Genomic DNA, 25,582 nt, shown 5'->3' on the forward strand with positions numbered 1-25,582 from the left:
GTGGCGACTGGTCCGCACTGGCGACATGGGAGGAGCTTGGCTTGCAGATGATTGGCGATCTTTACAAAGATGGATCACTGCTGACGTTCCAGGAGCTGCGGGACACCTACGATCTCCCGAGAGGTGATTACCTGCTGCATGCCTCGTTAGTGGCCGGTATTCGCCGACACTGGAAGAGTGGCCTTGCCGAACCGCCGACCTCGGAGAGCTGTCAATATGTGGTCATGGCTGCTGGCACTTCCAAGGCCGTCACCTGCCTTTACAGGAGGTTGTCGACTACCACCCTGCGGCCCCTGGATGGACTGAGAGCCAAATGGGAGGGGGATCTTGGGCGTCCAATTCCTGAGTCGACATGGCCGCAGCTTTTGCGGCGGGCATGGAAGGGCACTAGGAACGCCAGGTTCCAGCTGGTCCAGTTTTTCACCCTGCACCGAGCGTACTTAACACCGGTTAAGATCTCGCAATACTTCGAGGGTGCATCTTCGCTCTGTCCTAGATGTAGGACAACGGAAGCGGACTTCGCGCACATGCTCTGGAACTGCAGTACGATGGTTGGTTACTGGGAAGCGGTGATGTCTTGCCTGAATGCTGTCACGGATCGGCAGATTGAAGCCGAAATGGGCGCCTGCCTATTGTTATGGTTCCCTCACACCCCTCGCACTCGAGTTACCAGTAAATTTTACGATTTGGGCCTGATACTAGCCAAACGGGAGATCACCATGCACTGGAAATCTAGCCAGGGACCCAGCTGCTTGCGTTGGAAGACCACTCTGGAGCGGTGGGCGAAAGCGGAGAGCGTTTTGCGGCTGCAACAGGCCAGGAGCCTAGATAATGACAATGCATTGGAGGTGGCTAGGGCGTGGGAGGCCCTGGTTGTTGCGCTCCAGCAGCCTGTGAGTGAACTGAGCGACGATGAGGGAGGAATGACTTAATAGGGGCACTGTCTTAGGGAGCACCTCACTTCCAGCGAGACACACACTATTCACAAACAATGATAGAGGTTCTGAGAAATCGGATTCCCCATTGATAGGCGCTATTTACCTTTTGTTACGGTTCTTGCCAAGGGACTGACCCTGTTGGCACTGGGGTGACTGAAAGAGAGGAATACAGCACACTGACCAGGGGGGAGGGACACGGGGAGGGCAAGGTTTGGGGGAATGTTCTGTATAAAAGGTGTCTTGTCGGAATGGTACGGTTATCCTGATTTATTGGCTAACGCAATATTGGCTTTTCTCTTCTGTACTGTTATAATTTCGAACCTGACTGCCAATGAAAAGTGTTTTTACAAAAAAATTAGAGACGTGATAGCAATGAGGAAAGCCACTTTCCATGTCAAGAACTGAACCTCACACGAATGTAGAGGCTCAAAAGGTGGGCCCATCAACCTAGTCAGGACCACGTTGAGATTCCATACTGGAGCGGGTGGGGTCCTGGGAGGAATGACCCGCTTCAGCCCTTCTAGAAAAGCTTTAATGGCAGGCACCCTGAAAACAGAGAGATGCTGCCTGTTTTGAAGATAAGCCGCTATGGCGGATAAGTGTATCCTAATGGAAGCGTACGCTAGATTGCATTTGTAAAGATGCAACAAATAGCAGATGATGTTAGGAATGGATGCATCTAGCGGGTTTATGTTATGTGCTGTACAATAAATGACAAACCGCTTCCATTTCGCTGCATAGCAAGCTCTTGTAGTGGGCTTCCGTGCCTCCCTGATGATGTCCATGCATTCTGGAGGCAGGTTAAGGTAGCCAAACTCTAAGACCTCAGGAGCCAGATCGCCAGATTGAGCTGGTGCGGATCTGGATGCTGAATGTCGCCATGGTTCTGCGTCAAAAGTCTGGGTGTGAGGCGCAGCCTTTGATGCGGTACCACGGAGAGTTCTAGAAACGTGGTGTACCATGGTTGGCGTGCCCACGTTGGAGCAACCAGGATGAGTGTCATCGAGTGTTGCTTTAGCTTTCTTGCCACCAGCGGTATTAGAGGTGCTGGGGGAAAAGCGTACACAAATCTGCCTGACCAGTTCATCCATATCGCATTGCCCTGCGATTTGTGGGTGAGGGAACCTGGCGGCAAAGCTTTGGCATTTTGCGTTTTCCCTTGTGGCAAACAGGTCTATCTCTAGATGACCCCACTGCTGGAAGTACGGGCGGAGTACTGATGGATGTAGCTCCCACTCGTGCATTTGATGGCTGTACCTGCTGAGCAGATCCGCCATCTGATTGTCTGTGCCCGGGAGGTGTTCCGCCATGAGGAAAATGTTCCTCTGAATGGCCCACTTCCACATGCTCTGAGCCAGATGAGGCAGCTGTGGAGAGTGCGTACCCCCTGCTTCTGGATATAGTACATGGCAGTCATGTTGTCCGTCCGGATCAACACGACTTTGTTGCACAGATGTACCTTGAAGGACTTGAGTGCCATGAAGATTGCCAACAACTCCAGATAGTTGATGTGCATCTTCTTTTGCTGTGTCGTCCATAGTCCCTGCACCGTGTAGTGGAGCACATGAGCTCCCCATCCCTGGAGAGAAGCGTCCGTCGTCATGATGATCTGCGGCACAGGCTCTTGGAAAGGCCGGCCCTTGCAAAGGTTGTGTGGAGTCCACCAATGCAGAGAGCTGTATGCCCGACCGGTCACCAACACTAGGTCTTTTAATTGTCCTTGAGCCTGTGTCCACTGATGCGCCAAGCATTCTTGGAGCGGACGCATATGCAACCTTGCGTGCGGGACTATGAAGATGCAGGAGGCCATCATGCCTATCAACTGCATAAACACTCTCGCTGGGAGGGAGTGTTGCGGTCTGAACCTTTGGATGAGCGACTGTATGTTGTCGATCCTCACCTGGTTCGGCTGAGCCGTAGCAGTCAGAGTATTTATTGTCGCGCCCAGATACTGCCGCACATGGGCTGGCTGAAGGTGCGACTTTGGATAGTTCAGGGAGAACCCCAGACTGTGAAGGAGGTGAATTGTGTGGGACATGTCTGCGGCGCACTGCTGTTCCGACTTTGCTTGAACGAGCCAGTCGTCTAGGTAAGGGTACACATGTATGTTCTGTCTCCTGAGGTGCGCCGCCACGGTTGCCAGACACTTTGTGAACACTCTGGGGGCAGTGGTCACTCCGAAGGGTAGGACCTTGAACTGGTAATGCCTGTCCTGTATGGTGAACCTGAGGTATTTCCTGTGGGATGGGTGGAGTGGTATGTGAAAATAAGCATCCTTGAGGTCCAAGGTTGCGAGGAAGTCCCCCTGGTTTAACAATGGGAGAACCTGCTGCAGTGTTAACATATGAAAATGTTCTGAGAGGATGTACAGGTTGAGGGGGCGTAGGTCTAGAATGGGTCTGAGTGACCCGTCCTTTTTCGGGATTAAGAAGTACAGGGAATAAACCCCTGTGCCTTCTTCCTCCACCGGCACGAGCTCTATTGCGCCTTTTTGCAGCATCACAAGAACCTCTTGCTGCAATAAGTGCAAGTGCTCTGCTGACATAGGTCGTTGTCTTGGGGGTATGTTGGGTGGAGTGGACGTCAACTCCAAACAATAACCGAACTGGATAAGTTGCCTCACCCACCTGTCTGTGGTGATGGACGTCCAGACTGGCAGGAACTGCTGGAGTCTCCCCCCGACAGGTGTTGGATGGTCGGGGGGCAGTGACAGAGAGTCACTGTTTGTTGGCAGCAGAGGAACGGGAACTACTGTTGCCTCTGCCTCTGCCCTTAGCGCTGTTGCCTCTGTAACCACCTCTATTCTGTTTTGGGTACGAGGCCTGGGCGCCTCCTCTGCCGAAATGTGACTGCTGTGCCAAGTGTCCTCTGGGAGTACCCCGCGCACTTGAGCGACGAAAAGTGTTTCCTCTGAATTGCTGAGACTGAAGGGCCCCCATGGACTTAGCCGTCTCAGTATCTTTTTTGATCTTCTCAAGGGTGGTGTCAACCTCAGGCCCAAACAGTTTGTCGGGATTGACGGGCTGGTTGAGGATAGTCGTCTGTATTTCTGGCTTGAACCCTGAGATGCGGAGCCATGCCTGACGCCTCAACATAACACTTGTGTTGACTGCTCTTGCCGCTGTATCTGCCACGTCTAGCGCACATTTAATTGCAGCGTTAGAAATGAGCTTGCCCTCTTGTATCAGCAACCCAGCTCCTTCTTTAAACTTGTCTGGAAGGTGTTGTAAGAGCTGCTCTAAGGTGTCATAGTGCGCCCTGTCATACCTGGCTAATAGGGCTTGTGTGTTAGATATGCGCCATATGTTGGCTGCCTGCGCAGCCAGCCTTTTGCCCTCGGCCTCCAGCACTTTTGACTCTTTGTCCGGGGGAGGAGCTTCACCCGTTGTCTGCGAATTCGCCCGTTTGCGGGCATTGGAGACCACCAAAGAGTCCAGAGGCAACTGGCCTCGTATATAAGTAGGGTCCCCAGGTGCCGGCCTGTACTTTTTTTCAATTCGTGGGTTCACTACCCTCGCTCTGGTGGGTTCCTTGAAAATGTCTGTGGCATGCTTGAGAACCCCCTTAAGCATTGGAAGTGTCTTCACAGTTTTTTCTGATGCAGAGAAAGTATCAAACAAAAAGTCAACTTCCACAGGGTCGGCATGCATCTCCACCTTATGGTTTGTAGCCGCCCTTTCAATTAAAGCATTAAACGCCGCAGAGTCTTCAGTCGGAGAAGTTCTCACCCCATACATCTGTGGGTCACCGACCACCTGTAGGTCCCCCTGATCACGAGAGTGTACCCATGAGTCCTGCTGCTCATCAGGGTCAGTATTGTCTGGGAAGTTATACCCCTCATCTTGTTCATCCTCATCTCCATTTGAGCAAGTGGGTGAAGGGGTAGGACTCCGCCTAGGCCGTTGTGGAACGGGTTCAACAAGTTCTGGCGTGTCCGGTGCAGGATTTTTCTTCTTTAGAGGTATTACATAGGATTCCACAGGCTGGGATGTAATTTTCCTCTTGTAGAGCGTTAATCTACCCGTGTCGGCGTCGATAAAATGCTCCTCCTGGTCGTCAGATAAGGGTGGTCGACCAAAGTCTCCACTCAGCTGAGTCTGCCTTAATGGCTCCGAGTCCTCGGGCACCGTACGAGGTGCAAAAGCCTTCGGCGCCACCTTCGGAGGTAGAGTATAGAGGATCGGCATGGAAGTCTTCTTCAGTGGAACACTTGTCCTCGGTACCGAAGGTGTTTTCGGCTCCGACGCCTTGTCTCTCAACCGTTTCAGGGAGTCCGAGACTTGCTTCGTAAAAGAAGCGGACGGCTTTGTCGATCCGACCGACGACCTCTATCCACCCGCAGGGGAAGATCCGAGCGTCGACGATTTTTCCTTGGGTGGCGGAGGCGCGGACGCACCTTCGACAGCTGCGCTCTGCGTTACCGTCCCGGCCCTAGTCGTCGACGTCGCAGACTTTGGAGCAGCAGATCTATCTGTCTGCGTCGGGTTCCAGACTTCGGCTCGGTGCCCCTCGCTGACTTCGCTTCGACTGTCCGTTTGCCTGTCGGTGCGGCAGTCTTGGTTGAAGGCGTCTCGACAGTCTTCTTCGACTTCGACCCGACCACCTTACTCGACACTGGCTCGACGACCTTCTGCGAGCCGGCCTCCTTGGCCCCTTTCGGCACCGTAGCCTGTTCGACAGCCTTCCGCGGCTTCGAGGGCTCTGAAGACGACGGTTTCGATGGAGTCCCAGACGTCTTCGGTGTCGATGGTTTGTCGGCCATCTTTGTTTTCGATTCCGATGGTTTTGGTTTCGATTTGTGTAATGGAGGCTCCGCAGGTATGTCTGTAGCCGGGCCAGGAGGCGGGGCCGAGGACTGAGGAGTAGGGTCGTGGGTAAGGCCGTGTGGCGATCCCGTGACCTGAGCCTTAGTAAACGTACGCACGGGGCATAGCTCTTCCTCCGAGCTATCTTCCGCGGCCCCATAAACTTCCTCGTCGTCCCCTACCTCCTCGACGTGTTCATCTAGGTCCAGGTCCTCAACGGGTTCTCCGTAGTCGGCCTACACCTCCGCCGATGGAGGTGAGATCTGCAGTTGAAGCTCTTGCTTGTCTGCTTCGGGGTCGCCAAAGATGTCCGCCGGCGCTGGTGCCGATCGCTGGGCCTCGAGGCGCGCCACGCGCCTAATCTTGAGCGTCTTCTTCGACCTGAACCTCGAACAGGCCATACAGTTGGCCTCGTTGTGGTCCGGCGACAGGCACTTGTTGCATACAGGATGCACGTCGATGTGTGGGTACTTCGAACCGCACACGGGGCAGTACTTGAACGGGCTCCGTTCCATCGTAGCGTCGTCAGGGTCTTGCTGCGTCGACAGGGCCTCGATGACCGAAGAGTCACCCGACTCCACAGTTATCCGACTCGAAGAGTAGGAGGACACACGAGACCGAACGCTAACAATACCGACGAAGTAAAGAAACTCTTGTGGCCTTTAAAAGTTGTTTTATCGATTCCGAACAGGAGACGTCGAAATCACATCCGAACCCAATGGCGGAAAAAAACAATCTGGGGATGGAGTCGATGCCCATGCGCACTGTAGTCCAGGGGAGGAGCCACCTATCTCGTGATACTTCGAAGACTCTTCCAGGACAACAATGTGCAATCATCCGGACCCAACACTAGGCGGCGATCTATGCAATACATATGAATTTAGCAGCCCACATGCCTCGAACCCTATGTATACTGCAATTGAACTCTGTGCTCGGCTTTACTTTTCACAAAATGCTAAATAAAGATAAAAAAAAAAGGATCTTTCGTAGCTCTTCCGGCCTCTGCTGGCATGGATGCAGCCTTCTTGGGGATTTTCGCCATATATGGTGGTACGGCCCGACTATCGCCCTTTTTGAGAGGAGATTCTAACTCATATTAAAGGAATGCTAGGTTACCCCATACCGACCTCTATCGAGGCAGTTCTTCTAGGCATCAGAGATCCGGGGTTAGAGCATCAGACAAAAGCAGATAGCGTGATTTTATGGGCATGTCTAGGAGTAGCCAAAACAACAATAGCGGCAGCTTGGAAAAAGAGAGAGGCTCCGGCTGTGTCATTATGGCACTCACGGCTCTGGAGACAACTCATGATGGAAAGATTAGCAGATATCTTCATAGATGAATATAAAAGTTTTGAATATCGGTGGAGCCTGCTGGTTTCCTTTCTCTCGAGTGGCCTCCCATTAGCAGTATGCCCACCTTTTTCAGCTTTAGGATGGTTTCTCACCCTTGCCCAAACACTTTCAGATATACATCTAATCCCTTTTGGCCCTGCAAGAATAACTTAGGGCATGAACCTCGGTTCTGATGCCAGACCGACTACTCATTGCCATTCAGAAAGATTATTTACCACCAGCAGGGAAGGAGTGGTGAGGGTAGTGGGAGGGGTCTTGTTTACAACAACGTTAGGGTGCTTTTCTTTCTTTTTGTTTAGGGTTGCTTTGGTAAAAGGGTCATGACTCGAAGACAGAGAGGGAGATGGAAGGGCATCACATAGAGAGAAAATGAACACTGGTTAGATGTATTTGAATGAACGATGTCCTATATTTGCTTCATGCTCTCATCACAATGTAATTTGTTGCTTTTAAGTCATGCTGAATAAATAAAGCTTTGAAAAAAAAGTTATTTTGTACATTTGCTCTACCCTTACCTTGATGAGTTTAGGAAAAAGGCTGGTGGAAGAGGAAGATTGTTTATCCACATCGCCTGATTGTTTCTTGTCTTTAGAGGAATCTCTGCTTTTGTTCATTTCCTTCCAGGTATTATTCTGGTTCTCTTGTTCTTTGAGTGGCTACAGATTGGATAGAAGTGAGACAGTGATGTTTGGTTTGGTATCATTTGAAGTGCTGGAGAGTTGGCACTGCTTTTATTGGACTATGGCGCCTCCTATTAAAAGTATTCAACCTTTGCAGGTTATGGTGTCAACGTGCGGTTTGCCAAATATTTAAATGTGTCATTGACCCAACAAACATCTCCCAAAGAGAATGATTTAGAGGATAGTGGATGTCTGTCTGCTGTCCTCGTCATTCTGCTGCTCTGCTTAGGTAGTGACTGAAGGCAGCACTCCCTAGGATGAACTGCCACCGACCTTACCAGTGAGGACAGCAATGTAATAACTCCAAACCACTGGAAATAATGGTGGACTGCCACCCAGTTTAGGATGGAAGATTCACCGCCTATTTCTTGAGTGCCTCTTGTGTGAACCATAGCAGTCTCAGATAGAAACCACCACAAAATGTGCATGTAGAGACTCTGAACTCATTAGGAATATTTTAAATGAAGGTACTTGAAATGCACCCCCTCTTTGGCCCTCATTACAAGTGCCCTGGGAAGTGGGGTTGCATTTAACCCTCAGGATAGCAAGGCAGAGCAGTCCAAGGCTTACTCAGGGAGATGGTGTGGGAAGAACATCATGATCAGACAATCAGTGTATTTAATGGATGTACAAGGTATGCACTCTTCTGGATTGTAATGAAGCTGCCTCTGTATCTGGTACTGGATACAGTACTGGATTCAGTGTCACACTGTACCTTTAAGAAGTTAATCGTGGGTTCATGTTCAGTTCTGTCAGCAAGAGGCTGGTGGTGACTGGCTCTTGCTGCTGTGCACCTGGACGAGGGTCGTGCTGATATTGACCAGGCCCAGCTGACTCCACCTGTCTCTCCATTCCCCACTGATGTGCCTAGGTACTAGCCTTTAAGTCAGTAGAGGAGGTGTTGAGAGGGCACAGGTAGGCAGAGGCCGCATTCACTTGCACCAGGGGGATGGAGAATACATCTTGGTGAAAGGCCCTAAAAGCTCAACCCACCACTCAAACAAATGACAGTTTGTAAGGCCATTGCCATGCAACAACCTCCTATCTATTAGAGGTGTATATCTCAAGAAGGTAAAGAACTTCTAGGACTCTCAGTTCTCCAGTTCATATCCTGTGCTTTTCGAAATACAGGACCCAAACCCAATCTTTTCTGGAGGTACCAAGTCCTTTTGAAAATCTCTTCCTAAATTTCGAATGTACCCAGAATAGCTTTGCCTTCGAAATGCAGTAGTTAAAAGCTGATGGGTTTCTCTAAATTCATGATGGACTCTACCTTCACGTGGGTCAAGCTGGTGGGATAGCCTTCCTTCCAGTCGGCCTTGTTTGAGCGTTTAATGGAAACATCAGATCGGAATTGCTTCACTATAGATCCATGCCGGCTGCTCATTGCACCTGAAGGACATGCACTGTCTGCTTCCTTAATCAGTGACTGCAGAATGAAAGCAAGTAAAAGACACTTATTTGCAAGACCGTACTTTTATAACAGACCTGCTTAATGGCCTCAATTCGGCAATAAACAACAAGGCATATAAATATCTCACGTGTCGCTAAATTACTGGTTGGAAATGGCTTCATTACAACACTGGATTAACAGAAAAGCAAGACTAAGTCAGTCATTTAATTAGTATGATAAAGCAATCATAGCGTTAACGTCTAATTTTATGTTTGGTTTTAAGCATGAATTTAACCATTCGTGCTTGTGTGTTTTGAGTGCCTTAAGCAAGCATGGTAACACACTGCTAAAGTTGTTCAATGTTATAATGCATGTCTATTCTGCTCTGTGTGTTCTTTTATCTAGAAGTGTTTGGGTGCAGTATGAGGTCACTGAAGCTGAGAGGCTGGTACTCTAGTAAATGTTTGGGTTTTCAGAATCCATGTGCGAGAGAGGTTCTCACCATTCTAGATGTGTACCAATTGATTACGTCATTCAGGGGCAAATGAGTAATTGCCGTATAGTCTACCAGAACAGGCAAGTTATCCCAAGGTTAAGGATCATGACGTGATCTATGACATCATTTATGACATTACTGCTGCATCTGAAATGACATCATTGATGACAAGACTGTGCATGGTGGGGCATACTTTCCACCTTTCTTTGGATTATGATACAGATGTAGAAACTTTGATGAGCGGTATTTAGGTTTTAAGACCTAAATGGACTCAACAGAACTGCTATACTCTGTATCACCGGTTGCGCTACAATTGACTAGGTGCATTCTCTGGAACCAATCTACATGCAGTGCAAGGGAGAGGATGTGCCCTAACAACTAGATGGGTTGACCTGGAAGCTGGGGAACCCGGATTCGAGTCATGGCAGGGACGATCAACTACCTGTGATTCTGGGCAAATCACTTAATCTCACCGTGACTAACAATCTTCTCCTTCTCACATCAGGGCAGCTACATTAATAAAGGTGGTTCTAGACCATTAACAGTTCGGAGGAAAAAGGCATAATAGAGGGCGTCAGGGGTAGGGCAGAGGGCTCATGGGCCCAACACAAACCTTGGTGCCCCAAGCAGTCATTTGAGCAGTCCTCAGTAATTGAACTCCAGGCCATGAGAAAATCTACTGCCGGTGTGCACTAACATTAAAGGGATGCCTTACGGTTTTGGCAATACAGGGAGGGGTGAGAGACCGCAGGCAGTATATACATCACAAAACTGTCTGCCCCAGTGACTTCTTGACTCTCTCTCTGTCTCGCTGCAGCGTTTGGGCTAGGCTGGAATCTTGGCAGCACTTTGTCAAAGAAAACATCTACAAGGCAGCACATGGAACAACTGAAACTGGAACTCTGAGCTGAATCAAGTCAGGTTATCTACAATCCGGGCAGCCTACGCCATTTCTGCTCTCAGACGCAGCAGTAGTAAGTTGTTGCCTCAACCTGAAGTATATTCCTCGCTTGAGGCGGACACGCACTGGACAGTTGTACAGAGCTTCAGGTGAAAGGGTGAACGCTGAGCTGACCTGCTGGAACATCTTATATCCAGAAACAATGGCAGTTCAAAGTTGTGCCCAACATTTTGGTGATAAGCAGTCATTACAAAGTGCATCTTTGTTGTAGACAAGTTTATTACAACACTTTTGCCCATTGTTTTTTCTTGCCTAGACAAGCAGAACATATAGTTATAGAAAATGTTAAAATTGCATTATATGTTTACAAACACACATCATGATGATTGAAAGGGGCCTCTTCACATTCAGTAAATGGCCTCATAACAGATAAGTTCTGAAACTCTCAGGGATGATAATGTAATAAAGACAGTATTGTTTGACTTATGTGGGACATTGAGCTTAAGGGGCCGAGTAGGATGGCGGAAGGACCACCACCGCAAGGCCGGCGGTGGCGGTTCTTCTGCCATCTGACAGCAGTTTTCCCCCGCCAGATTATGATGCCATGTGGAAACCTCAGGGCAGTGTAGGGTTCTGCAAGGCTGTCCATTTCCGCCCGCCTTGCAGAACCAAAAGATAGGGTAGCATTGCGGTGGTGCCTCGTAGGCACCGCCATAGGGATTACGATATCCCTTTCCGCCTGTCTTTCTGCAGTGGACATCTCACAGCGAAAAGACAGGTGGAAAGGGGTTGCGGGCCCCCCTTGTTGTGGGAGGCGGTGTTTCTGTACTGGGGGGGAGGGTACCCATGGTACCCCCCGCATTTCCCTGCAATGTGTGGCAGGCACCGCATGGTGCCTGCCAAGTAGTGCAGGGAAATGCAGTGCATGCCATTTTAACATTGAGTAAGGTGCTGCAGCCATCAGCACTGTCCGCAATGTTTTTTTTAAAAATAGGTTTATTAACTTTTCCATTGTGCAACCACATAACAAGCATGTCATTATTGATCATCATACCCCTCCCTTCAACCCCCCGCCCTCCCCCCTCCGCCCGTAAAACCCTGACGCAGTCCTCTTGATCTGCCAGTACAGTCACACCTCTCACCCCGACCCATTCTAATTCATTTCTGTGTTTCCCAACCCTCTCCCCTCCATTTGAGACCAGGAGCCTGCCCCCTTCGCCCAGATCAGAGACCTCCATTCAGGCCATGATAACAGCGCCACTTGCCCAACACCCTACCAAACTTTTTAGGGCATCCCCTCGCCTTATACGTGACTCTTTCAGCTGCCATATATAAATCCATACCCCTCCGCCAATCCTCTAGCTTTGGTAGCTCCGGTGCCCCCATTTCCTGGCCACGTCTCTCTTAGCCACCACTAAGGCCAGCACCAGGAAGAACAGCAGTGGGCGAGTCAAGTCTACATCATTTGTCATGCCTAGGAGGACCAGTTTAGGGTCTAACTGCAGGGTGACCTCCAACACCTCTCCCAGCTCTTTCAGTACTTCCCCCCAAAAAATATGAATTGCCGGGCAGGACCAGAGAGTGTGAAAGAAGTCCCCCCTAGCTTGGCCGCAACGCAGGCAGCACGGGTCGGTAGCCCTCCCTATTCTATGCAGTCGGACTCTATCGAAGTAGGTTCTGAGAAGTACATTGTATTGGATAAGCCTTAAACGGGATTTAATTGCTACCTCTCTCGGGTGCATCAGGACCGTACCCCAGTCCACTTCATCCATTTCCCCTACATCTGGCTCCCAGGTAGCTCTGAGGTTTCCAAGTCCATCCGGTAAGTTATTCATCAAGGTTCTGTAGGTCATAGACACCGCCCTACCGGGGATCTGTTCTTGTAGAAGACGACCCTCCAATGGAGCATACTCCGGAAGCGCCTCTGTCAAAACCCCCGCCGCCCTCCAGGCATGTCTCAGCTGCGTGTATCTAAAATATTGTGTGTGGTGTAGCCCATATTCCTTCCTCAGTACTGGAAAGGACTGCAATTCTCCCCTCTTCATCACATCACCAGTGTCGAAATTCCAATAGCATCCCAGCTCAGGAAACCCTCCAACTTGCTCAGATCCCTCAACCAGGTACATTTCCATATTGGAGTTTGCTTTGTCGGTTTTCGTTCCCACCCCATAACCTTTGTTGCCCTTGTCCAGACCCCCAACGTGTCTCTCGTGGCAGGAAGAAGTCTGTCCCTCCCCTTACTCCATATAGGTAATGTATGCATGTGTGCTTCTCTATGCTGTGTCTTTCTAACGCATAGGTGGGATGTGTGGCCGGGGCATGTATCCACTCATTTATAGGCACCAAATGTTCCGCCCAATAGTACGCTTCTATGTTGGGCAGCGAAATTCCCCCGTTATATTGGTGTCTTTGTAGGGTTGTCAGCGCCACCTGGGGCTGTTTCCCCAGCCATAGGAAGGCCCTTAATTCCGCATGAATGTCGTGGAAGACCCACCGCCGGAGGGGGAAGTATTCATTTTGGAAGGCGTACAAAAATCTCGGGAGCGATATCATTTTAAACATTGCTTCACGGCCCAGCATTGTAAGCGGGAGCAATCTCCACCGCGCCGCATCCTCTGCAAAGTTAGTCAATATTCGCCTGATATGCCTGTCATAGGATAGGGTACTGTCATTCGTCACAAAGATCCCTAGATACACGAAACCCTCCTCTGTCGTCTGCAGCCTCCCCGGCAGATTGGGCCACGCCTCCCCCCTTTGGGGATTGTAAAGAATTGATTTATGCCAGTTTATCTGGTAGCCAGCTCGGGCACCAAAGCGAGCCAATTCCGCGAACAGTGCTGGTATCGTAGTGCCCAGGTGCGAGACGTACAGAAGGACATCGTCCGCATATAGGGATATTTTTTCCTCTGCGGTATCTGCCTGACCTATTCGGAACCCCCTGATCTCCGCATTCTGTCTGACTGCACATGCCATCACCTCTATGGTGAGTGCGAACAACAGAGGGGACAGGGGCACCCCTGCCTGTTGCCCCGCCGTATTGGGAAATCCTCCGACAACACCCCAATGACTCTAACCCTCGCCCTAGGATCGGTGTACAGCAGTCGTATCCATGTCCTATATTTGGGCCCGAAGCCAAATCGGACCAGTACACCTTCAAAAAAGGGCCAGTGGACTGCATCAAACGCCGTTTCTGTGCCAATGGATAGAAACAGGTGTGGGTCTCTTCTAGCGCGTACATCCATTAACCAATTATGGGTCCGCCTGAGGTTGTATCTGGTCGCCCTATCAGGGAGGAATCCCGTTTGGTCAAGGTACACAAGTCCCGATATCACCCTCCTCAGGCGAAGAGCTAATATCGTTGCAAGAAGCTTCACCTCCACATTTAAAAGCGAAATGGGTCTATAGGACGTGCAGTCATCGGGTGGCTTACCCTCTTTATATATCGGAATGATTGTGGCTTGGCGGAGATCTAGCGGCAACTCTCCCTCTTCCACTGCGTCCTCGAAGAGTCCCAGTAAATGACGGACCAGTAGGTCTGCCGTCTTTTTAAAAAATTCCGCCGGGAAGCCATTAGGGCCATTGGTCGTCCTCCGCGAAGGATCGGGAGCTCGATGTGGCTCATGTATTGCATCGCGTCCTCCTGCGACCCCAGGTCCCTGGCTTCATAAAAGGATCGGTAGTACCTCGCAAAGGTCCCCGCTATTTGCTCGTCTGCTCGTACCCAGCCCCCTGACTGTCTCTTACCCTCTCCACCCATCTCACATCTCTCTCTTTCCTACTGAGCCATGCCAGTAACCTCCCAGACTTATCTCCTACGTCGTACAGACGGTGTAGCGTCGCCAGGGCCAGTGTCTTAGCCTCCCCTGTCACCAGGTGTCTATACTGTCTATACTGACGCTGTACGTCTGAGAGCTGTCTGAGGGCCCCCACGTCTCTAGTATTCTGATGTTTCTGTTCCAAGGCCAGAATCTGGACTTCCAGCAATCGAGCCTCCTCCCTCACTTTCCTCTTTTCCCCCGCCACCCTGTTCTGTTCCCTGTCTCGCAGTACCGCCTTAAGGGCTTCCCAAAACACCACCCGGGACGAAACTGAGCCCTCATTTTCCGCGATGTACACCTTTACATCCGCAGGCCTCGCAATATGTCTGCGTTTTGAAGATCCCACGCCGCTAGACGCCACATAGCGCGCCTCCTGTCCCTTCCCCCCCCACCCCAGCCAACAGGGGCGAGTGGTCCGATATGCCCCGCGCCTGGTACTCCGCCGTGTCGGTGAGATGCAGCGCCTGTCTGGCCATGAAGATATAATCTAACCGGGAATATACTTTATGTGCTCCGGAGAAGAATGAGTATGCCCTAGTCTCCGGGTGGAGCCATCTCCACACATCCACCAAGCCCATTGCAGTCATCATCCTAGCTAGCAAAGTGGGGGTCGGGGCCCTATCTCTGTCTCCCGTCCTATCTGTTGCCGGGTCTATGACATCGTTAAAGTCGCCCCCCAGTATTTGCACAGTGTCTGACGTGTTCAGGAAGATATCAGTGACGGCTCTGAGTGTACTTGTCTGCAGTTTGGGCGGTGCATAGACTGAGATAAATGTGTACTCCTGCCTTCTCCAGTGTCCCCTCACTCCCGCCTACGTCCCCAGAGGATCAATCCATGTCTGTGTTATTTGATATGGTGGGTGTTTTTTAATCAGTATTCCTACCCCCCTTGAGCCCGACGTGAACCCTGCATGGGCGAGGACTCTGTACTCTCCTTTGGAGAGAAAGGTGCATTTGGTGCCCTGCAAGTGTGTTTCTTGTAGCAGTATGACGTCAGATCCTAACCTCTTCACATAGTTGTGTAGTAACCCCCGCTTAATCTTGCTGCCAAGGCCGTTAGCATTCCACGTTAGAATCTTAATCCCGCCTTGGGCCAGTCCTTCCCCAACCGGGCTATTTGCTTGCGTGTCCTGCATCGAGTCAAGAGTTTTTCAAGGGGCCCGTGCACGGGGCCTAAAGGGCGTGAGTACGTATGATGCTTGCGACATGCTAAAACAATCCCCCCCCAACTCCCCCGCAAAACAACTGAAACAATGTCCGCAATGTTAATCTCCCTGGATGCGCCCACCAATGTGGCGGGCGCATCGTAATTGCAGTGGTGAGACTGCTGCATGTCTGGCGGGCGGTCCCAAACACCGCAACAATGGCGGGCGGACTCAGGTCTGCCCGCCATCGTTATGAGCCCCTTACTGTCTGGACTTCATTTACTTCCTATGGACATGATAATGCATGTGTATCAGGGGTACCCAAGGCTTTGGATACAATTTTTCCAGTTCGAAGCCAGCTGAAGATACTCTGTTAAATCAGGCCATCTTGGACTAGCAGAATCGCCTTCACCTAAATGAAACAATTAGAGTAGAAATGCAAAGGTTGGAATTGAAGCTATACTGCGGTGATTATTGTTGGAAAAGGGACACTAGTGCAGAGGTTAGGAGGGAGATGTTGAAGCTAACATTGGAAAAAAATTAGGTCTGGATTTTATTTGGGACCCTAAGGCCAAAACAGGGATTTGGGACCTGAGCCACACATTTTTAATAGAGCACAGAGGCACTAGCTGGAAGTACTGTGACCAAGATTATGAATGAAATGCTAAAACCTGGCTAGAGAGGTGGGCACTTTGACCCAACCTTTGTACTCAAGGCCCAAGGTCAGGTTCGGAAAATAGAGGTTCCTTTGGACTGGTGATGTGACATAACACAAATCAAGGAAGAAGATTTAGTGCAGCATTATTTCCTTTTTGACTTTCAGAATATCAGCTGCTGACTGGTTGCCCATACCTAATGAGGCACCGAGTGGGGGTGAGATTTAGTTGAATAAGGGCTGATTGATATCTAAGTGTACCCATTCTTAAGCTATTCAACTTACATTACTAGGGCCCCATGAGAGGCCAGCGGACTCCCTAATAAGGCCAGGCAGTTTGTGGCTAAAACAACCATTAGGGGATCTACAGAAATGCTAAACGCTGACACAGCTCTACTGGGAAAGGATCCAAAGGTACTCATAGTAGCAGATTAAACAACCCTTCAAAGATTGCCCTCTTTATCTATTTCACTTGCCCACTGAAACATTAATGAATGCCATGCATAAAGGTCTCCCACTTCTCACTCAGCATCTTCTTTGTACTTCTTTTTGTGGAGCTGCTGTATGCCCTATTTCTTCCATTGATGAGATCCTTCATACATTCACACTTCTTTTTGTCACTATCATCAGTTGCATAACTGCACAGTAAGGTAGTCACTTCCTCATCCTCTAGTCACATCCTGCAATCACACTAGTTGCTACAGCATAGTTGGGAACATAATCCTTTGGGGTGTGATGGCTTAAGGAGTGATATTCTTCTGTGCTCCTTACGTATGTACGCATCATATTAGCATTAATTGTTAGTCCAAGAACATTCAGCTTCATGGCTCTAGAAAGTTTGTTTTCGTTGAATTCTGTCTTTCTCTTTCTGTTTAATTTCTTGTTTCTTGACTTCGTGCTCATTTGCCTCTACCTGTCCTATCGCCTTAGTTTCTTTCTTCCAAACTCTCTTGTCCCATTTATACCTCTCACATTCTAAGCACTAGTGCCGTACTGTCGGAATGCAGGGCTAATACGAATTTAGGATGAGGCTTACATCTTCAGATAACACATAGATACTACTATTTAATATCCTATCATTTGGATCTCTTTTTTATTTGTATGAAGGAACAAATACTCCTTTTCCAGATTTCTTTTTAAACAATGATTATTCTGTAATAAAATGTTGGTGCATTGATCATTGATATACTTTTACATTTCTTGCAATGCTTATTCAAGGACACATCTCTTAATATCTATGAAAGAACTGTACCATAGTTTTGAGAATTGGGATGTAACCAAGATGGTGTGGCATGTGTACTTCACTAGAACTGTGTCTGGCCTGTGGCAGTTCTTTAGTATCAGTCGACTTCAATTTTCGGATCCGGTTTCTTACGACTTGTAATGGCTACAGAATACAAACAAATATATAACTGTTGTTTGTTGTAATAATATTTAAATCATGGTAGAGCTTCTAAAGGTTTTCCATGGTGATGCTGCTTGATCCAAGTGCACAATGCCTACTAATCTATGTTCATTTTTGACACTTCCCTTTCTAATCATAGCATTTGTTAATTAAGCAACATTAGGCCAATCGAAAACTGTCTTGGTTACTGAAGCTTAGGCCAACCTGAAACTGGGTTGATTATTGGAGCTGGCATCCAAATGGTTTAGCCTGGCTCTGGTGTGACTGGTGCACAGCTACCAGAAGAGCCCATGTTAAGGGACTCTGTATCAACAAATTCTAGAAAGCACAGTGAACCCTATTCTTTTGTTTATGAACCCTCATTCTGAAAAAAATAAGCTTGCTGGAACACAGGTACTTAGCCCACCCACAGGATAAAGACAATAACCACTCCTTATTTAGAAAATATACCAAATGGGACTAATTGAACATGTGATTAAATGTATATATTTCTTTTATTTATATGCACAAAAATATGTTCTTCTTAATACTTTATTCAAATGTAAATATTTGATACATTGACACATACAGAAAAAAAGCAAATATTGTCTTACTACATTATTATCAAAAAAGGCAGAAATACTAAACAGCTATTGTCTAAGGACATTAATTAAAATGATAAATGCATTAAAAATTAGAAAGAAAATTATGTTGTGTTCCTTAACCACTCCACAACAATATAATCCTTAAAAAAATATTTTGCATGTATATCTGCCTACACACATATAATGCATGTACCTTGGCATAACTTAATTTGAATACAAACAAAAAAGGAGTCCTAAAACCTAAAAACAAGGTCAAATTGTTGTCTGCAAGTTGATATGATGTATCAGCTATCCCACAAATTATTGCAGCCTTCTTCAGAACAATTCGAAATCAGTTAATGGCTGAATTATTTCCACTTCATTGCAGCATTGTGTATATTTCTTCAGTGGATTTATATACCAAAGTCAACTTAACTTGTTTAAAAAGAATATTTAGTTTATTCAATTCAGAAAGCTCTCTAGTTTTAAACAACATCAGTTAGTCAATCCCGCAATTGTCATCGTACAGTTCTATTTCTACAATTTTGGTCAGAACCACATTTCAAAAGATATCTGCTTTGCACTGTCTGAATTTTTCAGAATGCCCTCAGGTAAACATTTTCAGACCCACACCAACTAAAGTATTTCAAAGATGCTATCCATTCACTGGAAGTGCCTAGCTTCGGAGGGGTAGGCTGTGTAGAAAAGAAGAGTCCGGCCAGATCTAAGCTTGAATGCAAAATTAATGGGTCAGGCTCTAAACAAAGTGGGCCATTGAATTTCCATCACTGTGTAAAGTCACCAAATCTCTTCAAAACTCACCTTGGTAACAAAAAAAAACAGTGAACCCTGAGATATATGAAATTTGAAGTAGAAAGCACCAATTCCAAATGTAATTCCACATTTTCCAGAGGAAATCTGTGAATAAGTATGTACTTCATCAATTACATACAGCACCCGAGAGGACAGATATTTTCTGGGTGCGGTAAATATCTCACCCTATTCAGGGCTACTAGTAATCAAGGTTTAGAAGCATAAGAAAGGTGTGTGTGAGGGGTAGTAGGTTGAGGTAAAAAAGAGGGAGTGTGACGGAGTAGAAAATGCGTTGAACTGCGTAGGAGGAATAGAAGATTAAAGAAATAATTAGTAGGCCACGTTAATTCACTGCAGGAAATAAGGGGAATATCCAACCCAACCCCTGATCTAGCTACTATTATTGATACAGATGAGTATTCCAGGCTGGGCCCAGTGAAATATGCTGACTTCCTCCCGGTGTAACTTGTCGACACCCGGACCCATTCAGAAGTGCCTGCAGGTTGTCTGCTTTCCATTTGGAGTAACAATCGCTAGGTGGGGAAGAGGCTTTCTTATTTTCACTTCCAGCTGGGCCGAAATCAAAGACCATAAGCCATTCTTTCGTTCTAGTAATTTGAACCCTAACCAATGCCAATGCGAAAGCGTCCTCCTCAAAGTGGGCAATATTTCAGCGGTCCGCTATATCAATCACCTTGGTAGCACAAGGTCGAAGGCCATTTCGGACCTGGCAGCGAATTTTAGACAGTATTGCCTAAGCCACCAGATCTCTGTCAGAGCGCAATACCTTCCCGGACAGGACAATCAGGTGGCGGATTTCCACTGAAGCCATTTCAACAATGCGAGTCTCTGGAAGCTACACCCGGAAGTGTTTGCAGATCTCCAGTGAGTATGGGGTCCCTTTCCAGTGGACTTCTTCGCTTCCAGGCTGGACCACCAGATTCCCCGGTTCTTCAGCTGGAGACCGGATCCCATGTTGGAGAAAACTGACCTATTCCTACAGGACTGGCGAGAGGAAGCGGGTTCTGCTTTTCCCCAGTTCACGAAGACAACAACAGTATTGGCCCAAGTTTGATGCCAGCGGTCGAGTGTGGTGATAAACTCCCAATTTGGAGTTCGCAAGTTTGGTTTCCGGTTCTACTGGAACTTTCTTGGGATTCTCCAATCCCTCTCCCCTGCTTTCCAGCACTTCTTTTCAACCCAGACAAGGATCCCCATCCGCTCATCATGCAAGGTTCCCAAGCCCTGGTGTGGCCGATTACGAAGGAAGATGGGCGGTCCCAGGCCTTTCGGGAGTAGCTGAGAAGTTCATGTCAAAGGCCTGGGCTGACAGTACCATTAAACATTACCGCTCAACCTGGAGAAGGTGGTGCAGTTGGTGTGTGTGATGGGGTATCAATCCCATTTCAGCAGATGTGACCTTTGTTCTGAATTTTTGGGCTAGCCTGGAGGAGGAAGACCTGGTTTACAGAACGATTAATACCTTCCATTTTGCTATTTCAGCAGGTCACAGCTTGGTGGATGGCTCCCCGGTGGGGGAACATCCTTTGGTCTGTCGCCTACTCTGAGGTATCCGTATATCCTTGCCTTGAGAGCCCAGATATTCCGTCCTTTGGGACTTCAATTAGGTCCTGAACCTGTTCCTCTCCTGGCAACCGAATAGATTCATTTCGCAGAAGGAGCTTTCGGCAAAACTAGCCATGCTCCTTTACCTAGTCCTGTGTAGACGGGTTTCGGACGTCTGGGCTCTGGACGTGTCAGGTAGAATTTTCTCCCCTTTAGGGGTTACGTTTACAATCCGTAGGCGGATAAAGACGGGAACTAAGTACAGTTCCTATCCTGCCTTCCCTGACTCCCCGAAGCTGTGCGTGGTGTCCTGTCTCAAACTATGTGAGGAGATGTTGGAGGACATTCGTCCCCCCAGGTGAAAGTCAACTGCTCATCGCCATTAAAAAGCTGTATAAAGCTTTTTCCTCCCCCACTACAGCCCGTTGGGTGCGATGGGTGATCCAGGAAGCCGGCATTGATCCCTGGGCCTTTGGTGCTGATTCCACCAGAGGGGCGATGGTCTCTAAAGCATTTACCCTCGGAGCTCGTCTGGAAGACATTCTGAACGCAGCAGATTGGTCTTCAGACTCTACCTTCAAGCGGTTTTACTTCAAATTGGTGAGTGACATGGTTCACTCGGTGGTGAGCAAGCTTTAAACAAGCATAATCCTTGCCTCCGGTACTGACATAGAATGAAAAATGTCCTACCTAGCGTAACGGAAAGTTTCAATTCTATTAAGGACTCATAGACGAGGATTATCCCACCCAGGATACAACTTATTGTAACTTAAATTATTTAGTTTACTCAGGTTTACCTTGACCCTTCATGCTCTCATTTGTAGTTTTCCGTGACTTTCCCCCGACAGGGCCAATTCTTAGCCATGGCTGTTGCCTAATTGTATTGTTTGCTTCTGGCAGGAAATTCCAGCAAACAGGAGTCGTGAAGCGTCCAAGCTGGCTGACCTTGAGCGACGAAAGAGGGGTAGTGGAGACTAACAGAGGACTATGAGGTGTTGGGAGCCCTGTGATTGGTGGACTCACCTGGACACTCTGGGCCAGATGTAGGTCAGCAAATACCGGTCGGTAACGACCGGTATTTGCCAATGGAGATGTACGGGCCTCAAAACATACAGAATCGGTATATTTACCGATTCGGTAAAATACCGAATCGGTAAATACAGATGTAGGTGGCACTGAAAACAGTGCCACAAGCCATTACCGATTCGTTATTTACCATGTAATACTATTGCATGGTAAATAACGTATTTTAGTGTACATGCACATCTGTGCATGTACACCTGTGCCCTGTGGCACACATACATGCCCTACAGCCAGAAACAGGGGTACAACAGGGTGTCAAAGTGACACCCTGTCCCCCTTGTCAAATCGGTCATTTTACCTATTCGGTAATTACCGAATCGGTATTTGCCATTGATTCCAATGGCCTTCAAGGCCCATAGGAATCAATGACAAATACAGATTCTGTAATTACAGAATCGGTAAATACCAAATCTTACCGATTCGGTATTTTTACCGATTTTTTTTCCTACATAGCAATTACCGATTAGTAAATACCGAATCAGTAAAATTCGGTATTTACCATTCGGTAATTTGCTATTACCTACATCTAGCCCAAAGTGTGTTAAAACTTTGTGGCATTCCCTATGTTTCATTTGAATGGTAGTTTTTTTAATAATCACTTTGAATGGCTGCTATTCAATGAAGTGGAGAAAGAATAGTATAATCTTCGCCTCCGAGTCCTCAATAGAATTGAAACTTTCCGTTCTGCTTGCTAGTACATTTTTCATTCTCCCTTTATAAATCTCTACATAAAGCTAATTCGTCAAAGCCTTCAGTGCCCCACATACGTTTAGTACGTGCTATGTAAATGTTGCAATATGACACAAAACAATTTGTATACAACTTTATAAAAGGGAATCAGAACATATACAAGATTTGGTTTCTTAGGTGGGACCTACGGCAGGATCCCCCACATATGTGTGAACAATATAGATTCTAAGCATAACTTTTTTTAGGTGTTGTGTTTTTGTTGTTTTGCTAATAGAGTCAGTTTGGATGTAGGTTTCATGGAGCCAGGGCAGGGGTTGACACTATTTAAGTATGAGAAAAATGTGTCTTATGTAACAGAAGCACAAGTTACTACTTGTGTAACGATATATCTGTAAGAGACATTAGTTAGTGATAGATTCCTTACCTTAGAATATCCCCAGGCGTCAGACTGGATCCGGAATTTTTTGCGTAGCAGTATCCTTGCGCGTCGGTAGACGTCGTCTGCGGCTCCGCGTCCGTCGTCGGCATCGTGGGCGCCGTGATGACGTCGTCGGAGTACTTAGACGCCGCCTCCGCGTGCTGACGTCAGTTCTTAGACACAGCTTTTCCGCGCCAGAAACGCAGAGCCATGTTAAAAACCAACACTGGTGCCATTGAAACTAGGGCCCTGAAGGGGATGACCTTAACCCTAGATATCGGTTCGCAGAACTGGGAGGATGGGTGGGTCGGTAAGGAATCTATCACTAACTAATGTCTCCTACAGATATATCGTTACACAAGTAGTAACTTGTGCATCTGAAAGAGACACGTTAGTGATAGATTCCTTACCTTAGAATAGATTCCCCAGCAATACCAACCCCGGTGGTGGGTCTGCGAACCAATAATCTCACCAGAAAGTCCTGGAGGACAGAACGGCCAAAGAAGCCATCCCTCCGAACTTGACTGTCCAGGCAATAGTGTCTTGCAAACATGTGCAGCGAGGCCCACGTAGCTGCCTGGCAAATGTCCTGCAAGGGCACTCCCCGGCCCAGGGCAGTGGTAGTCGCCGTGGCCCGAGTGGAATGAGCCCTCAATCCAACAGGGGGCTCCTTCTTAGCCAAGGAGTAACATGCCTGGATACACAAGATGATCCACCAAGAGATGGTCCGCTTGTACACTGCCTTTCCCTTCTTAGCGCCCACGTAACCAACAAAGAGTTGGTCATCCCCCCGGAACTGGCGTGTGCGATCCAGATAGTAAGAGAGCGCACGTTTTGGGTCCAGACGGTGCAGCCTCTCTTCCTCTTTTGAGGGATGCGGAGGCGGAAAGAAGGTGGGCAAGTTAATGGACTGCCCGATATGGAAGGCCGTGACAACCTTGGGCAGGAAAGAGGGTCTTGTCCGCAACACAACCTTGTCCGGATGAACAGAGAGGAAAGGAGGTGTGGAAGAAAGAGCCTGGAGCTCACTCACTCTCCTGGCAGAGGTGATGGCAACCAGGAAAGCAGTCTTCAATGTAAGAAGACGGAGAGGACAGTTATGGAGCGGCTCAAAGGGAGCACACATTAGGTACGTAAGTACAAGGTTCAAGTCCCACTGGGGCATCACGACAGTTACAGGAGGAAACATGTGTGTGATGCCCTTCAGAAAACAAGTTGCAATAGGGGACTTGAACAAAGAAGGTTGATCAGGCAGCCTTAGGAAGGTGGAAAGGGCAGAAAGGTAGCCCTTGATAGTGCCCAGAGCAGAGCCCTGCTGGGCAAGATAAAGAAGGAAGAGAAGAACCTCAGAAAGAGGGGCAGAAAGTGGATCCACAGCCTTTGCTGTGCACCATGCCACAAACTTATTCCACCTGCAGGCATATACCGATTTTGTGAAGGGACGCCTGGCTGCCAGAATGACATTACAGACTTCAGGATGCAAGTCAAATGGCCTCAACTGTCGTCGCTCAATCTCCAAGCATGGAGGTGGAGACTGGACAGGTTCGGGTGGAGGACCGTCCCCTGCTGCTGCGACAGAAGGTCCTCCTGAAGAGGCAGACGAACCGGGGGATCGGCTGACATACTGAGTAGCTCGGGATACCAGTACCTTCGTGCCCAGTCCGGAGCCACAAGGATGACTTGGGCCAGGTCGCGCTTGATCTTCTTCAGCACTCTGGGCAGAAGTGGTATAGGCGGAAAGGCGTACAACAGACCGCAACTCCACTCGCGACGAAAAGCGTCTCCGAGCGAGTGCCGCCTTGGAAATTCCAACGCGCAGAACTGATGACATTGCGCGTTCTCTTCGGTGGCGAATAGATCTAACCAAGGCTCTCCCCACTTCTGAAAGAGGCCTTGCGCCACGTCCGAGTTCGTCCGCCCTGGCGTTCAGAGAACCTGCCAGGTGTTGAACCACCAGGGTCACGCCCTGATGTTCCAGCCACTGCCGGAGGCGCAGAGCCTTCTGGCAAAGGGTCCACGACCCCACCCTGCCCTGTTTGTTGCAGTACCACATGGCGGTGGTGTTGTCCATGAACACCTGCACTACACTCCCCCGGACAGAGGGGAGGAATGCCTTCAGTGCTAGACGAATCGCCCGCAGCTCCAAAACGTTGATATGGAGCCAGGACTCCGCCGGAGACCAGAGGCCTCTGATCCCTGCCTCTCCCATGTGGCCTCCCCAGCCCTGGAGGGACGCGTCCGTCACATCTACGTGCTCTGGTTGGGGAAGAGAGAGGAATCTGCCGCTGACCCATTCGCGGTCCGTGAGCCACCACTGCAGCTGTCTCGCAGTGCCCTCCGAGATCAGGACATGATCGGATAGGTTGCCCTGATGCTGGGCCCACTGAAACTTCAGGTCCCACTGCAGAGCCCGCATCCGCCACCGGGCGTGATGCACCAGAAGGATGCAGGAGGCCATCAGCCCCAGAAGCCGCACCGTCAACCCGGGATAAAGGCTGAAAGAGTGGAATCAGAGCCTGAATATCCCGAACCTGCTGTTTGGGTGGATAAACCCGAAACTGCGCCGAGTCGAGAACCGCTCCGATGAAGAGGAGCTTCTGAGAGGGGCACAGGTGTGACTTCGGCACATTAGTGGAGAACCCCAGCTGGTGCAGGAGATCTGCCGTCGTCTGTAGGTGGCTGACGACTGTCTGGGGCGAGCCCGCCTTCAACAACCAGTCGTCGAGGTAGGGGAAGACTGAAACTCGTAACCTGCGCAGTTGAGCTGCGACCACCGCCATCACCTTTGTGAACACCCGTGGGGCACTGGTAAGGCCGAAGGGGAGCACGGTAAACTGAAAGTGCTCGTGGCCAACCGTGA

At 48.8% G+C, this 25,582-nt stretch overlaps 1 protein-coding gene across 17 annotated transcripts in view; it reads right to left on the minus strand.

Annotated features, from left to right (window-relative positions):
• LOC144823305 (uncharacterized) overlaps positions 1–25,582 on the minus strand; it is a 559,034-nt gene that overhangs the window by 212,026 nt on the left and 321,426 nt on the right. For 13 of the 17 annotated variants that reach the window (XM_078681830.1, XM_078681822.1, XM_078681741.1 and 10 more), the window contains 3 exons: positions 17,437–17,571; positions 9,050–9,205; positions 7,612–7,752 (listed from right to left, as the gene is read on the minus strand). In XM_078681830.1, the coding sequence (XP_078537956.1) occupies positions 7,612–7,752; positions 9,050–9,205; positions 17,437–17,571 (432 nt within the window). The remainder of the gene's footprint in view (positions 1–7,611; positions 7,753–9,049; positions 9,206–17,436; positions 17,572–25,582) is intronic. The other 4 variants (XM_078681839.1, XM_078681818.1, XM_078681784.1 and 1 more) reach the window with 3 other exon arrangements.

Source organism: Lissotriton helveticus, chromosome 1_1 (assembly GCF_964261635.1).
Source record: "Lissotriton helveticus chromosome 1_1, aLisHel1.1, whole genome shotgun sequence".
Taxonomy (NCBI): domain Eukaryota; kingdom Metazoa; phylum Chordata; class Amphibia; order Caudata; family Salamandridae; genus Lissotriton; species Lissotriton helveticus.